At 37.0% G+C, this 15590-nt stretch overlaps 1 protein-coding gene and 1 non-coding gene across 2 annotated transcripts; one reads left to right on the top strand and one right to left on the bottom strand.

Moving 5' to 3' along the window:
- Positions 1-1426: 1426 nt before the first annotated feature.
- On the bottom strand, positions 1427-9539 carry LOC149819676 (calcium-dependent protein kinase 2-like). Its single transcript, XM_089983460.1, has 9 exons — positions 9029-9539; positions 8792-8935; positions 8200-8352; positions 7959-8074; positions 7359-7526; positions 6994-7121; positions 6763-6862; positions 5744-5827; positions 1427-1762 (listed from the first exon to the last, which is right to left on the bottom strand). The coding sequence occupies exons 1-9, from the start codon at positions 9537-9539 to the stop codon at positions 1427-1429; spliced, it is 1740 nt and encodes a 579-aa protein (XP_089839586.1).
- A 2976-nt stretch (positions 9540-12515) lies between these two features.
- Positions 12516-12588, top strand: TRNAA-CGC (transfer RNA alanine (anticodon CGC)). Its single transcript has one exon. It is a non-coding gene; the product is annotated as a tRNA-Ala (tRNA).
- The last annotated feature ends 3002 nt before the right edge of the window (positions 12589-15590 follow it).

The raw sequence follows: 15590 nt of genomic DNA, 5'->3' as shown, positions 1-15590 counted from the left end.
TTTTATATCAAAACCCCCCATATTAATAACAAAAAACACACCCAAGTTTTGCATAATGTTAAAAACACACCTAAAATTTGAAATCTCTAATTAAAAACAAATTTCCATTCATTTAACTTGGGTTAGCGCCAAACCAAGTTGAGTTTACAGGTTAAAGCTACCTTATAACCCTTAACCTCTCTCCTTTTTGTTTTTTACTCTTTCTCATGTCACCAAAGTTTTCATTCAACTCTTTTCTCCATTTCTTACAAAACCCAACATGAGCTCTTCTTTCCATCCCTTACACCCATCAAAGAACCTCTCTCTCTCATTTTTGTTTTTCTTCTTTAAAACTCTAAAAGCCATGCTCAAAGGGGTTTGGCAAAGTGGAAGCAGCTTTGGCCATTTGGCGGGTGGTCTGGGATCCATCCTCATGAGCGTCAGCTTGCATGTGCTTTCAACAACGTTCAAACTTTTTGTTTTTTTTTTTATTATGGCCAAGACTTTAAGTGTGTTTTAGGGAAATTTTCCTTTTTCTATTGGCAAGTATATCATCATTATTATTGAAAATTTTCAAAAACACACCTAAAGTAATTTGGGAAATAAACAAAAACACACTTATGTTTAATATAATGTTAAAACACACCCAAAATTATCTTCCATTTATAAAAAAAAACACACACTTTGGAGAATTTAACTTGGGTTATGATTAAACAAAGTTGAGTTAATGGGATAAAGTCACAGGTCTGCCCTCAAAACCATAATTAAAAACAAAAACACACCTAAGGTTTCAACAATAATAAAAATACGCCTAACTTTTGGTAATTGCTGTGTACGAATATTCAACGGCATCTCTGACTGCATGAAAAAAATTTGGTATGTTTTTTTAACAATGTTGAAAAATTAAGCGTGTTTTTTATTATCACCCAAAACTTAGTTGTATTTTTTAAAGCTTTCCTTATTATTACATGTACAGTCGACCACCTTCCATTGCTACTAATTGATTTTTTTGATTTTTTAATCATAAAGTCCACGCATAGTGACAAATATCGCTAGATTTATGAAAATCTCGCGAAAATATAGTGAGAAATTGCCTGAAAGTTTAAAATGGTAATTTCTTGCATGATTTTCAAAATATCATGAGATTTATGAAAAAACATAAATACCACGATTTAAACACGATATTTATGTTTTAAACAGCTATTTATCATGAAAAAACCATGTTTTATTTTTAAATAATTTTTATTAATATTTTATTATAAAGAATATTTTGTATATTTTTTAATTTATTTTTTATTGCCAAGATTTCTCCGAAAAAAATGTAAGATTTATGGCAATTTTTCAAATTCTCGCGAATTTTTGGAAAACGAGATTTTGCCGTTTTTAACCACTGTTCACTAGGAAGGGAAAAAAAAGGAAAAGAATAATGGAAGAAAAGATAAAACCTCTAAGCCCACAAGGGCGAGTCCGGTTCCAGGGCTCGCCACGTGTCCAAGCATTGGGGTTGGGGAAAATGGGAGAAAGCCTTCCCATTTTGCCCTTCCCGCCCGACGGTCTCTGTTTGCGAGAAGTGTGTTGGGAGGTGAGGCGGCGGGCGGCCGGCGTCGAACGCGGAGGTGGATAGCGGGGAGAGGTCGAGCGGCGGAGTGGATGAGGAGGAAGATGACGGGGAGAACCAGGTGGTGCAGTTGACGTCGACGCCGCCGGCGTCGCTCTTCGGGCGGTCAGCGAGCCCTAGCAGCGAGGAGGAGGAGTCTTCAGGCCGGGAACATGGCTGCGTTGGCTACGGAACTCCGCCAGCCGTCTCAATGAAACGGAGACTTGAGAACGACGATTTCTTGTTTCAAGTTCGTAATTTCTGCTCGCAATTTCGTTTCCGGTGACACTTATCGGAAGAAAAATAGGAAGAAGAGAGGATTAGGGATTTTTTTTTTTAGTTTAGATTTTGAGCGATCATGTAGGATTTCGGGATTTTGAGAAGGTTTTTCTTCGTGGATTAGTGTTTTATGCATTTTAGTCTAAATTTCTTTGGGTTTTCTGTATGCCGTTAAGATCGAGCGAAAAACGTAAAAATTGTTTACTTCTTCAACTACGATTTGGATTTTCTCCTTGCATCTTGTAGGCAAATGTTCGCTACATGGTGGGTAATGAACTCTCAGTGAAATTTTGTAATATTTTTATTTTTTCAGATTTTTTTTCACATGACACTTTATAAAGTGATCTACATGTTAAGTTTAATAGGAACTGAACTTTGGATCATGTTTTTCTGATGTATATGCCACATTTTACATTAACTATATTGAAACTAAACTTTAGATCATGTTTTTCAGTTGTATATGCCAGATTTTACAAGCAAAATTTTAAACATCAAAAAAATATATTTTCATGTCAAAATAATATGTTTCAATGGTCAGTTCTTACTATTTTGACCATGTTGAACACATCCATGATGTCATTTGTTTCAAACAGACTCTCTGTATGAGTTTCAACTAGTGTTAACTTAAAACTGTTAAAAAATATATATACCCTTCCTGCACCTTCGCACCAAAGTTTTGTTAAAAAATATATATACCCTTCCTATACCCTTCCTGCACCTTCGCACCAAAGTTTTTTTAAAGTGATGCATCGCCACATTGGCACTTGTGTCCGTACCTGCACCTATGTGACATAGCTAAAGATCTTGTCAATACGTCACCAGAATAGGAAGTTATAGTTAAAACAAGGTGATTTGCTTTGTCAAAATGTATCTTTTTAGATAAGCTTACTCTAAGTTTGATTTTCACCTTCAAAAATAATAAAATTTGGTTTTGCATTTAAAAGATAATTGAAGTTGAGGACATTAGCTTTTCAACGCACTAAACTGCTTCTCAATCTCTCGATTAAAAAGATTTCTTCGTACTGAATCAAACTGAAACTATATCTATTTGATCCAGATCAACAAAAAGATGCAATAGAAGACTATACATAGTTCAAAGAACATTTTGGGTTTTTAGATATATATTTGGTCCATGCAATTTTTGAAGTAAGAAAGCTATCTAGTTTCGTATTGCGGGCCCGTAATCCACAAGTTAGAACAAAATTAAAAAAGTCGCAAGCAAGATCCAGACTTGAGGGCAAGTCTTCTCCGGTTCGAGGAGAATGATTCAAGAACAAAACAGAAGACCTGGGTCCATAAAGTATCCGCTTGGATTCATTTTTTATTTTAAATTATTTTAGATTGTATTTTTTATATCGAGTCTATATGAGATCCATATCTAATTAAGAAGTTATTTAAATTTGGGACTCGTCTTAGTTAGAGTTTATTTTGATTAAAAATTATCTTCTACAAAAAGACAGGAAATTCATATGTTTTTAAGGGAGTTGAAGATGAGATAATTTCAGAATTTTTTTAATTTTTAGTTATTTCAATTTTTTATTTTCTTATTTTTTAGTATTTCTTGAATATACAGTAGAAACAATCACAAGTTCTCGTAAATTGGGCCCTCCCAATTTACATCAATTGGTCTTTAGGAACAAAAAGGTTGTCATAAAAGATATTTGTATTGTCATCATTATTGATCTCAGAAGTATACTTTTTGTCAATAGGCGACTTGTCATTAATGAATTCTCATTAGCATGGTTTTGCCTCAATTTGGTCCAGAACATGCAGAAAACTAAGATAAGCCTCATCCCAACTCACCATTCCTATATTGAGAAACCTCTAGAATCATTCTAAACTCAAACAATTCCAAATTTCTTAATTTCTAAGTTAGGAAGCTCTAACTAATAGGATTCAACCTAATAGCTAGAACCAAACAAAAAAAAACCATGATCTGGATAGTCAGATCCAAATCCAATAAGATTAGATTCATAATCTAATGTAAACCTATAAACAAAGACCTAGGCTCCTTAGTTCAGCATATAAATCCTGAGTGTGATGTGAGACTCTAACCTAGCTTAGATAAGATACCTTCACTTTGTCAAACCTACCAGTTAAATCTAAATCTAGATCATTTGTCCTAAGATCCATTATGTTGCATCCAAGCCTTCCCGAGTCTATTCCTTGCTAAGGTGCTATCAACTTTATTGTTCATTGAAATTATCTTAGTTGGGTTACTAAACGTGTGGTGAGTTCACTTTATTTTTATTTTATTTTATTTTATTTAAATTGTGTTTGCCTCTAATTTTTTATATTTGCCTTCGATTGTGATTTTTGAGGATTGGTGGTACCCCCACCATCTGCAGCGCCTTTCTTTTGAGATTAGTGTTGGAGGTATGACACTTGCAAGCTAAAATCCAATTATTGAAAATTCTGAAGTTGTAGCAGTTGATCCCTGCTAGAGGAGGAAAAATGTGCAACTTGAAGAGCAAATCCTGCATCTCTCATCTCAAACTCAAATTCGAATATGTTTTCCAATTCAATCTCATTTTTAAATTCTCATATTTTCTCTTTCAAAATTTGGGAATTCACACATCCATGTGAGGATGTAGTTGACAACTCCAGCCTTAACTCCCAGTTTTCTTCTCCACTCTCATCACTGGTTCCCAAAGGGAGCCCAATACATTGCAAGCCAGTTATAGCTTAATAGAGTTAACCAAGTTTTTAGACATTGAAATAAATAAAGGTTATTTACAAAACATATTAAAAAAGTTCTTATAATTCAAATCCATATATAAACAATTTGGTAATTGAAATGCATACCCCATTTATTTTAGGGTTGACCAAAAGCATACTCGTCGTCAATTCTTAAGTTGGTCGTTCTTATTCTCATTCAAATTCATGATTTTATCATTAAGAAAAAAAGCCAATTTCACCATTATGTATGGGAGAAAAAAATAATAATGAGGGTAAAACAGCCAAAGAGAATCATGTTTGGTGAGAGTAGAATTCATATAGTTTTGAATTTATTATACCTATGGTTAAATGTAGAATATCAGAATACTTACTAGTGGCAAGCGTCTGAGTAACTAAAAATAAAACTAGGTATGATCCGAATTATAGATATGAAATCGAAAAAAAAAAAGTCAAAGCATGTTTTTGTAAATAGCCCTCTAACTGATTAACCTTAAGTTGAAAGTGTAGTCCCACTCACGGGGCATGTTGGGTCGTACCAGTGTCTTGGTGGCATAGGGTGACTTGTGAATGCCAACAAGTTGATTGGACGTTACAAATTCGAAACCCACGGGTGGCGTCTCTTGCTGCATGGTCGAAACTGAGTGTGCACTCCGGTGTTCAGGGGACCTAAGAGTTTTACCAACCAGAGGCTAGCCAATGTGCGGCCTGTGATGGGTGTGTGTGTTTCCCTTGGATTATTCAAAAAAAAGTTAATGTGAATTTTTTTTACTGTTGGATCTATGATCAATTGCAGTGTTGATCTTCTTGATCATTTCAGTGGCTTTCACCCCAGTGGTATAAAAAATAATGGTTCCATAGCAGAGTTGTAGTAGGAATTTGACAGATTGGTTTATGTAGAATTGATGATAGAAGAAAAGAAGATTTCCACGAAATAAAATCTCAAACTCCTACATGCGTTAGAATTACAACTTTTGCTTTTTATAACTCTCTTATCTTTCAATAGTTCTCTATAGAATCACACCCCCTCCACACATTAATCACCCATCAAAAGATGCTTACATGATTTCCAGGAAGCCAGGCCACAGTGATTGATTTACATTGTATCTTTTCATATACACTCTGCACAATCCTTGTCTTGGATCAGTCCGTCATACACTGGCAGAATCAACTGTGAAGAATTCTCTTTTGATTCCTTAAGGGCACTTAGACAAACTCACGGCGCTTCTTTGGAACTGCTTCTGGATTACCTTTCCTCATCATAGCCACAAATTCATCATAGTTGATCCTTCCATCCTGTTCATATAAAAAAAACCATCACTCTTTCTTACATGTGTGGCCTAGCAGGAAGCATGGTGTTTGAATTTTCTCTTTTCTTCTTTTTCTCTTCTCAGCATAAGTACTTTCTTAGGGGGTTTATTTTTTTTCTGTTTCTTGTAAACCCACCCTTAAGGAAGTTGAGGAAAAAGGAAATTTTAAGGAAAAGTTGAAAAAAGATAATATGTTTCAACCCTATAATCTCATGATACAGGATCCTTAAAATCTTCTGACGTTTTGAAGTGCAGAAACAGAAAATTAGATTTTAAATTTTATTGTCAAAATTTTCAGAGTTTGTCTAATCCATCAAATTTAGGATTTTCTAAAAATGCCTTAATATTGGCAGTACAATAAAAAATAACATAAATATACTTAATTATCTTTAGATGACCAGCACAATCAATGGAGCATTCCAAAAAGAGTAATTTACAAAATGCTGCCTAATTTATCAACCTTTTTCAGAAAGCAGCCAACATTTGAGTTATTACATTTAACTGCCTACTTTATCTGAGTGCATTTCAAATAGTCGCCTGAGATATAAAAAACAACATTTTTTTCATTTTTTATTAATCAATTTATCTTATTGTCATTTGTAAAATAAATCAACAATAAGGAGATTTCAGTCAACTTTTTTGACTAAACAAAGGTCAATTGACTGATTTTAGGACCAAGCAACTCTTTGAAATATTATAAAAGCACGTGGCCAAATGTAATATTGGAAACATTAGGTGGCTATCTAAAATTATTCTTTCAAAAAAGGGTGTGTGTGTGTGTGCGTGTTCTTGCTTGTCTTGAAATTGAGTCTGATTTTTTGTCACCTGAATGGGATGTAGGTGCCGTGCTCTATACTCCAAAAGATAAAGGGAGAAAAACAGAAAGTGACCAAAATAGAATGTGCTAGCGATTTAGCTTACATTATCAGCATCAACTTCTGCTATGATATCCTTGATGTCCCTTCCATCATGCATGCCATACTCTCTTAGAGCCTTCTCCAACTCTTCTTTGGTGATATATCTGTCAAGGAAGATAGAGATGCAGGATGAGCTCATCTCATCTGAGTTGCACCGTAAGCATACATTCCATCATCCTGACTACAACGGATTCATTTTACAAAATGCATTCTTTATTGCTACTTATCTGCATACCCGCTGTTATCTTGATCAAAATATTGGAATGCTGTGTATAGATGTTCTTCTCTGTCCATTCTGTTCATGTGCATTGTGGCTGTGATGAATTCATCGTAATCGATGGTTCCGTTGCCATCAGCGTCGGCCTGTAATAATTTGAACTGCCTCATCAATTAATTATCTCACAGGAACATGTTTATGTTTTAAAGTTCTGGGGGCCCAAGTGGTTCACCCCTTCAAGCATGCATGGAAGTGCCTTGGACAGGCTTCAACTTGAACATGCATGTGCACACTGCATGCTAGAGGGAAAGCAGAACACAGGCATGAGCTGCCCATGTGGGAGAATTCATGCTACAGTTTGATTGACTGTGTGAAAGACTTACAGCTTCCAACAACTGTCTAACTTCCACTTCAGAAAGCTTTGTTCCTTGTTTGGCTAGCCCCTGCTTCAATTCTTCCAGAGTAATGGTGCCACTGTTATCAGTATCCATGTTCTTGAACATCTCCTTCAATCCCATGATCTCTTCTTCTGATAAACACCCAGCTATAACCTAAATTCAACATGTGAGTGAACCATTCATTAGAGCTACACTACTTTGCTTGCGATTTTGCATGGAAACAGAAAAGGGAACTCATACTCTTTGTTTGCAAAAACCGTCTCTAAACTATGTGGTATGATATCGGAATTCAAGGACTCAAAATGCACATTTTCTTACTTGGCGATGGGTGGGTCTTCATTTTTGTAATTACCATAGCTTAAAAAATGAGAATTCACTTCATTGGCAACTTTCTTTAGCTTTATCCTATTCAGAACAGGTTAACCTGTTTCTGCTTCATTTTGCAATATTTACATGGACCAGTGCAAGTTTTTTAAAAAGGCCTGGCATTTATTGGTAGGTATCATTCAAAGAACAATGACGTGTGAATTGTCAATAAGACTAGTGTTTGGCACATCAGTGAGGGAAAATATGAGTTTTTTTTACCTTGAGAGCAACTTTCTTGAACTTGTTCATTGCTCTGAATTGCTTGAGTCTATTCAGCACTGCATTGTCCAGTGGTGTATCTGGTGCTTCCCCATCCTCTTTTATCCATGGATGATCTGTAAATGCATGAAATTTTGAATCAATTGCTGAAAAAGTTTCCATTTGCTCTTCAAAGGTTTGGATCATGAGAAAGCATTATTCGATCCTCAGCAAGTACAAGTTAAACTGCTGGTATACTTACTGAGAACTTGGAATGCTGTAAGTCTTTGCTTTGGATCAGAATGTAGCATATTTCTCACCAGATCCTTTGCACCAGCAGATATTGACGGCCACGGATCACTTGTGAAATCGATATGCCCTCTCAAAATTGCATTAAAAATTCCATGTTCTGATTCTGTATTGCCATGCATAAAGTTATATCCTTCTCTCAGTCTGGTTTCATCTTAGACCACACACATTCTATATGCAGACAGACACGATCATAAAAATAGTGCATCTTTATTAAGAAAATGCTTCTGTAGGTGTTTCTTCCAGCTTACATTCAAACACAAAAAAAAACCAACATTTTCATTATGGCACATCTTTGAAGATCAATATTTGTTGTTTGGTTCTACTCCATGTTGCACAAGCACATGCATAAACATTTGTACATGCGCATGTTGGAAACAAAGAAATACATTTATATGTCATCTACAGTCTAGGTTTTAGTTTGATTTTGCAGTGGGTAAGTTTAATCTTTGTGTTCATACACACATTTTTATGTTTGTGCATGGTGCATACAGTTAAACAGATAGGATAGACTTGCATGATGCATCATGTATAAAGAAAGATACCTGCCCAAAAGGGAGGAACTCCACTAAGAAGTATGTACAACATTACTCCAATGCTCCAAATATCAATTTCAGGCCCATATCGCCGTCTCAAGACCTCTGGTGCAATGTAGTATGCACTGCCAACAATATCCTTAAACACTTCCCCTGTTCAAAAGTCACAGAGTTTCTGAGGAATGCAGAATTGGTTCTTTTGTTCTTAATTTTTTTTTGTTTTGTCAGAAAAAGGGAATTACATACCTTCCTTGAAGAAAACAGAGAGCCCGAAATCGGTAGCCTTAAGTGGTGCATCCTCATTTTTGCTGAGCAGCAAGAAGTTCTCAGGTTTGAGATCACGATGTATAATTCCCATGGAGTGGCAAGTATCAACAATCTGCACGATGGTGCGGAGGAGCGCAGCTGCTGCCCTCTCTGTGTAGTGCCCCTTTGCGATGATCCGATCAAAGAGCTCCCCGCCGGCACACAGTTCCATCACCAAGTGAACAGAATGCTTATCTTCATAGGTACCCTTCAGTTCAACAATGTTGGGCTGTCCAGCAAGGTGATGCATGATCTGAACCTCCCGGCGAACGTCCTCGACATCTTCCTTATTGATGAGCTTCCGCTTCGCGATCGTCTTGCAGGCGAATTGCTGGCCAGTAGCTTTGTGGGTACACAAATGGGTCACTCCAAATTGGCCCCGCCCGAGCTCCTTTCCGATTGTGTAACTGGCGCGGATGTCTTCCATAGGCTGGCCAAGAACAGGGCCCATGGGAGCCTGTACTGTCGGTTTTGGGGGCGATCGGGATGCGTTCTGAGGAGGGTTGGCTGGAGCAGAAGATGCTGGGCCTGCCGGAGGAGCGGCCTGGCTGCCATTGCCACCTGTATCCGTGGTGGATTTTGGTGGGTCCTCGGCCTGGTTCCCATGGGAACAACAGTTTCCCATGGTGAAAATAGGAGGGTGAATTTTGTGGAGATTTTGGGGTGGAAAAGGGAGGTAAAAGATGAGACATGTATAAAAAGGAAGAAAATAGGAAAAAGGGATGATGGTTTACAGGGTGGATTTTGAAGGAATAACAGAAGGGGAGGAAGGGAGGAGGAATTGGTTGGAGGGTTTTGAGGGGAAAGAAGAGTTTGAGCGAATGATTGAGTATAGTTGTTAGAGTGACAAGAGGCAAGGAGGAAATGTAGGCTGGCTTCTCTAGGTTTGCGCGGGAACCAACGGCTAGTTTTTCAACCTTCTTCTAACGGTTGGGAACCAAGCACTAGAAGATGACCAAAACAACCTCCGCTTGCTTCAACCTGCACCAACTTGGTCACAACTCAGCTTAGGCCCGCTCGTAGTCATAAATACCGCCGATACTTTCAAAATATTACTGTTTTTATCGGATATTTTCAAAAGCTGATATTACAACACGATATTACATTTGTTTTGTTTTATATGCATCTCATGTTCTTTTTTAATATAGCGACGCTTTCCACAGACTTTTATGAGAAAAAATATAGTTTGCAAAATATCATGAGATTTTTCTTTGACGATATTTTCCCGGGTATGAGATTTGCATGGGGCTATGTCTAAGGGCCAAACCCCAAGTGAGGCAACGCGAGAAAGTCTTGGAGGTGTAAGAGGTAGGCTTGAGCCCAGTTGCATGGATTGGTCTGACTTGGGCATGACATGCCAAGCCAACTAGACCAGGTTTTGATCAAGTTTTAGCTTCTGTATTTTTATGATCATTATCATGGGCCTGGATCGACTTATATGAAAGATAACTGCATCTCAACAAGTTTTTGATAACATGATATGGAAATCTAAAATGTGATTTATTTGTAAAGATCTACTTAATAAAAGAATTTGGATAGCCTGATTAGTGCAGTGCTTTGGGCTGCATTCAAACATGTTATTTCCTTCAAAACGTCTATGGAATTGCATGTTGGTGTTTAGCCATGCAAGCGGTACTGTCACTAGGCTATATCACAAAGATACGGGTATAGGACACGAGTTCAAAATTTTATTGCAAAGTAATACACAAGGACACGAATTTTTTTAATTTTTTATTTGATTAAAACCTATTTTTGATCATTCAATATTAAAAATACATTTTATTAAATATTATTGACTATTAAATAATATTAAACTAATATTATTATGTCTCATTGTTCGTCTCATCGTGTTTCAGTATCCCGTTATATATATAGACGCAAAATCAAATTGGCGTGTCCCTGTGACAGTCATTAGGCATTTTCTTGGAAAACTTAAGGAAACAGATAGCATTATTAATTTATTGACAAAGACTTGGATGTCACTCACTTTTGGCACCGTTTCATGTTCTGGTCAAGACCAAAAAAATATGAAAAACATGGCCAATTCACAACTCAAAATATGACAAATTTATTTATTGTTTTTTTTTCTTGACTTTTACCTTTTGTTGCATGAAAAATTAGGCACTGCGGTCAAACCACTTATCTAAGTGGTTGCCGGAAAAAATCAGGCGCCATGTAAGTTGTCGCCTAAAAAAACAAGGCAATATGTAAGTTCTCACCTGAAAAATCAGACACCATGATTTTGACCAATCAAAAGAATATAACTATCAAAAAAATAATAAATTGGCTATGTTTGTTATACTTTCTAATTTGCAGTCAGTTATAATATTGTGCTAAAAAATTGTTGCTCTCTACATCTTTGTTGGAAAAAATGGCCTGTTTTGGGTTTAGAAAAATGACCAAAACCCTTTTGTGCCTGATTTGTTTTGATTCCCTTCTCAAACGGTTCCATATAATTTGTACCCGAACTGACCTGAAATCAAGCTTGATTTGTACCCAAACTTGTTTAATATCTGATCTGAGCTGGCCCATCATTTCAATTCAACTGACCCACCCCGGAGTTGATTTGTACTCAAACCTTCTTTTAAGTGTTATTTTTTCATCTCTAAATTTTGGTAAGCCCTAAAATAGTGGTTTTATAAGCTTCTCAATTTACCAAGTGTTTATAGTAGAGTTTGTTAATATATGATCATGTTAAAGGATAATATCTGACATGATTTAAAACCAGGTTATCATTGTTTTTATTTTTTCACTTAATCTGTTTTATACTCAACCCTATTTATCCCCAAACTCATTAACAATGAAGCGCTACAATTTCAGTTCAAATCGGGCCAAGTCTGAAGTCCAATTTTTAGACTCGATTAAAAAAATGGGTGTTTAAAATCAGACCTGTTTATACCTAACCCGATTTATACCAGAACCCAATAACCCATACAGGTCCACAATTTCAATCATTCCCAGGCTTGAACCCAAACTCCGATTAAATTGTATTGGGTTTGGGTTCAATTTTTAGAGCCTTTTCAAAAAATGGGGGCCGACAAAACCCAACTCGAACCGACCCAGTTAGACCCTTAGTTCCAAGTGGTCAAACTCAACTTAGTCCGTTCTGTCACACCCAGTAAGGGACAAGAGAACTAACCTAAATCAAATTTTTGCTCTATGAACTTGGGTTGGCTCAACCTGAATCTGCACATCTGCTACTCGACCTTGCAACTTGAAAGCCTATGCAAACCCAGAAAGGCTTGGTTTGACTTGTGAGCTTATTATGAACATGGGCTACTTTTATCAGTGCGACTAAATCCTCTCCAAGACTGGTGCTTGGTCTACAAATGGGCTAGGCAAACTGGCAGAGTAAAGATGGAACCTTTCAGGTCTCGTATGTAGGATCAACAACAAGTAAAATCTTAATGCACAATACGAATATCATGGGGGTGTAGCTCATCTGGTAGAGCGCTCGCTTCGCATGCGAGAGGCACGGGGTTCGATTCCCCGCACCTCCACCTTTTTTTTCCACTTTTTGTGGCGACTTCACTGGCTACTTTTAGGTTTGTTTGGTTTATTTTAATAGTTTCTGACTTCCATCATTTTATGGTTATTAAAATAATTTTTGTGGTTTTTGTTATTGTTAGGAGGGCCGGTAAACGAGCAGAACGAACCGAGCTTGAGCTCTTTTCATGGCTTGGTTCGTGTTCATGTTTAGTCGAACCTAGCTTGAGCTCAGCTCATCCCTGAATGAGATGAGCCGAACACGAGCTGGCTCATGTATAAATATTTCATGTTATTTGTATATTGTATATGCATTTTTATATATTATACTTGAAAATATATAACTTTTTATAAATTACACTCAATAGTCCATACTTTATGATATGTTTTTCATTCATCCTTTATATATATATATATATATAACTATTGAGCCGAGTGGAGCTGAACACCTTGTGTTTGGGCTCGACTCCTTTAAGCTAAACAAGCTGCTCGTGGCTCGGCTGGCCAACCATACGAACCAATCATGAACTAGTTCTTGAAGAGCCAGACCGATCTGAGTCACGAGCTGCTCGATTAGTTTACCCGCATTCATTGTTACCTTCAACTTGAACCTTTCTTAGTTCTTGTATTTTGGGTTTTTTGGAAAATTGGTCTCCACCTTATAGGGTTTTGCAAATTAGTCCATGCCTTTTGGTTAACCTTTGTAAATTGATCCTTATTGATCCGATTTTATTTTTTTACATTAACTAATTTAGCTTTTATCGTTCTTTACCAAATCCAGTATTACCACAAAAGTTTCAAATTCGGATTTAATCTTATCTTGTGGGATCAAATTTAAGAATCCAGGTTTAGATTCAAATCTACATTGTACATTTCATATTCGGGTTTTGGTCTAACAAAAGCCAATATCCGATCCATTTGCAGTCCTGCATACTTTCCATCCCCTGCCATCTCGTTTCACTGTTTTTGCTACCTACCTCTAATCTACCACCGTCTTTATTGACCACAGTGTTGGGATCAATTTGCAAAAAAAAAAAAAAAAACGTTGCATTTTTTTTCAACTTTTTTTTGGGAAGGCAAGCTGAGGTTAGGCGGACCCCTATCAGAACAGCAGCCGCCCAATGCGGCAGAGGGATTCGATCCTAGTCTTCAGCTTGATATCCCACTTATCATATGGGATACCACCTCCGTGGTATTTTTTTTTTCAACTTTCATCACATGGGGTCTCCTAGACATCTTTTAGGCTATGTTTGGAGCAAGATCCACCTTCCAAGGTGAATGCAATTATGAGGGAGAGATTGTGGAAAACTCATCTGGGCTTACTTTTCTTCCTTGTCAATATTCTAAGTGATCTAGGGTGTCAACATGTTTGACCCGCAAAAATGAGTGGGGGGTGCTTGGTTAGAAAGCTTCACTACGTCAAACTAGCAATTGACTTTAGGTAAAGAGCTGAAAAGAAATGCAATATACTGATCGTTTTTGAAACTCGATGCTTACTCTAAAGTCCGTGATACTTATTCAGACACGTAGCTAATTATCGCATCTCTCGTAGGCTTAAAGGCTCTCCGCACTGACAATTAGCTTACCCAATCCAAACTTATGTCTCATGGACCATACATAGGTAAATCATACCCGGGTCTAATTAGGAATAAATAAACCAGACCAGCTCATACCTAGTAAAATAATACATTGAAAAATTTCAGATCTTATTAAGAAACTTGGGTTGGACTTGGGTCTGGTATAAAATTCCAAATCCTAGCCTGGATCAAAATTATATCCTATGAGGTATCCAAATTAAGTCTCACCTAAAATACTGATCCGAATCCAAGAACAATCTAATTAAGCAAATCTAGATCGGATCCTAACCCACATTAAGATCTTACTTTGAGGATCTGAATCCTGAAATAACATGCCATATTCCGACCACACAATGACTGATCCGTTTTCACCCCTAGATCTGATGTAGTAGAGTTTATTCGTGATCTGAATTTTATATAAATAATGTTGAATCCGCATAAAATGGTCAAAAACGAGGATTTTGCATGTAAAAGGTGCATATGGCGCATACTAATTTGATCTGTGCATAAACATTAGATCTGATAGAAATTACTCTTACAAATCTAAGTCCAAATTCAAAAAGGTCCAAACATGCATGTCCAATACTTCAGACGTTATAAACTTAGGATAATATGTTAGATTTGAATTAGAGGACCAATCGAACCCAATCCATTTTTAACCCTAAAACATTATGCTAGTGCCTAAGGGTGGCAACCTATCCAGTTCTCAAACTAAACCAAATCTGAACTATTTATGGACCCGAGCTGGTTTTTATCCTACTAATTATAGATACAACCCAACTCATACTAAAGCCTAACCCGATCCAACCTGATTCACATGCAAAACAATCCTACCCGACTTGTTAAATATTCTACCTGGTACATACCCAATCTGATAAATATCCAAACCCAATGGCCCATTTTGTTTAAAATAAGCTATATAAGCAGAACCAAACCAGAAGACAACTCAAATTGGTTCACGTTTGGGTCTAACTTTTAGAGCCAATTCAAGATCGGGGCTAATGAAACCCGACCCGGGCCGATATGTGTCTATGAATAAAACAAGTAAGGATTGTGAAAAACTAATTGAGGACCACACATTTAGCTGTCTCGGGTCCATTTACATGTGCCATAAATGTGGTCAGTGCACTGCATTTGTCATTAAAAAAGGTCGCTATACATTTCAGAATATTCATTCCCCATCTCCAACCCCACCAAATTGATGGAGTCATGTTTGATCAATTTGAGCATGTGGTACAGTGTTCACCTGTTTCTTATTCAAACAAGCCTCATGATATGGCTTCACTTTGGTAGGCTAAGCCTGCACACAAATAGAAAACAGCATAAGGCGCAACATACCTGAAGCTGCCATCGTTGAACCCGGATGAATGACAGGCGGTGGCTGGAGCAAGGGAAGCTGCTGGTGGTCGCTGGAGCAGGGAAAACTATTCCTCAGTCGA

Source organism: Nuphar pumila, chromosome 12 (assembly GCF_984573655.1).
Source record: "Nuphar pumila chromosome 12, dmNupPumi1.hap1.1, whole genome shotgun sequence".
In the NCBI taxonomy this organism is placed as follows: domain Eukaryota; kingdom Viridiplantae; phylum Streptophyta; class Magnoliopsida; order Nymphaeales; family Nymphaeaceae; genus Nuphar; species Nuphar pumila.
The sequence above is the reverse complement of the archived record's forward strand: the minus strand, read 5'-3'. Positions and strand labels throughout refer to the sequence as shown.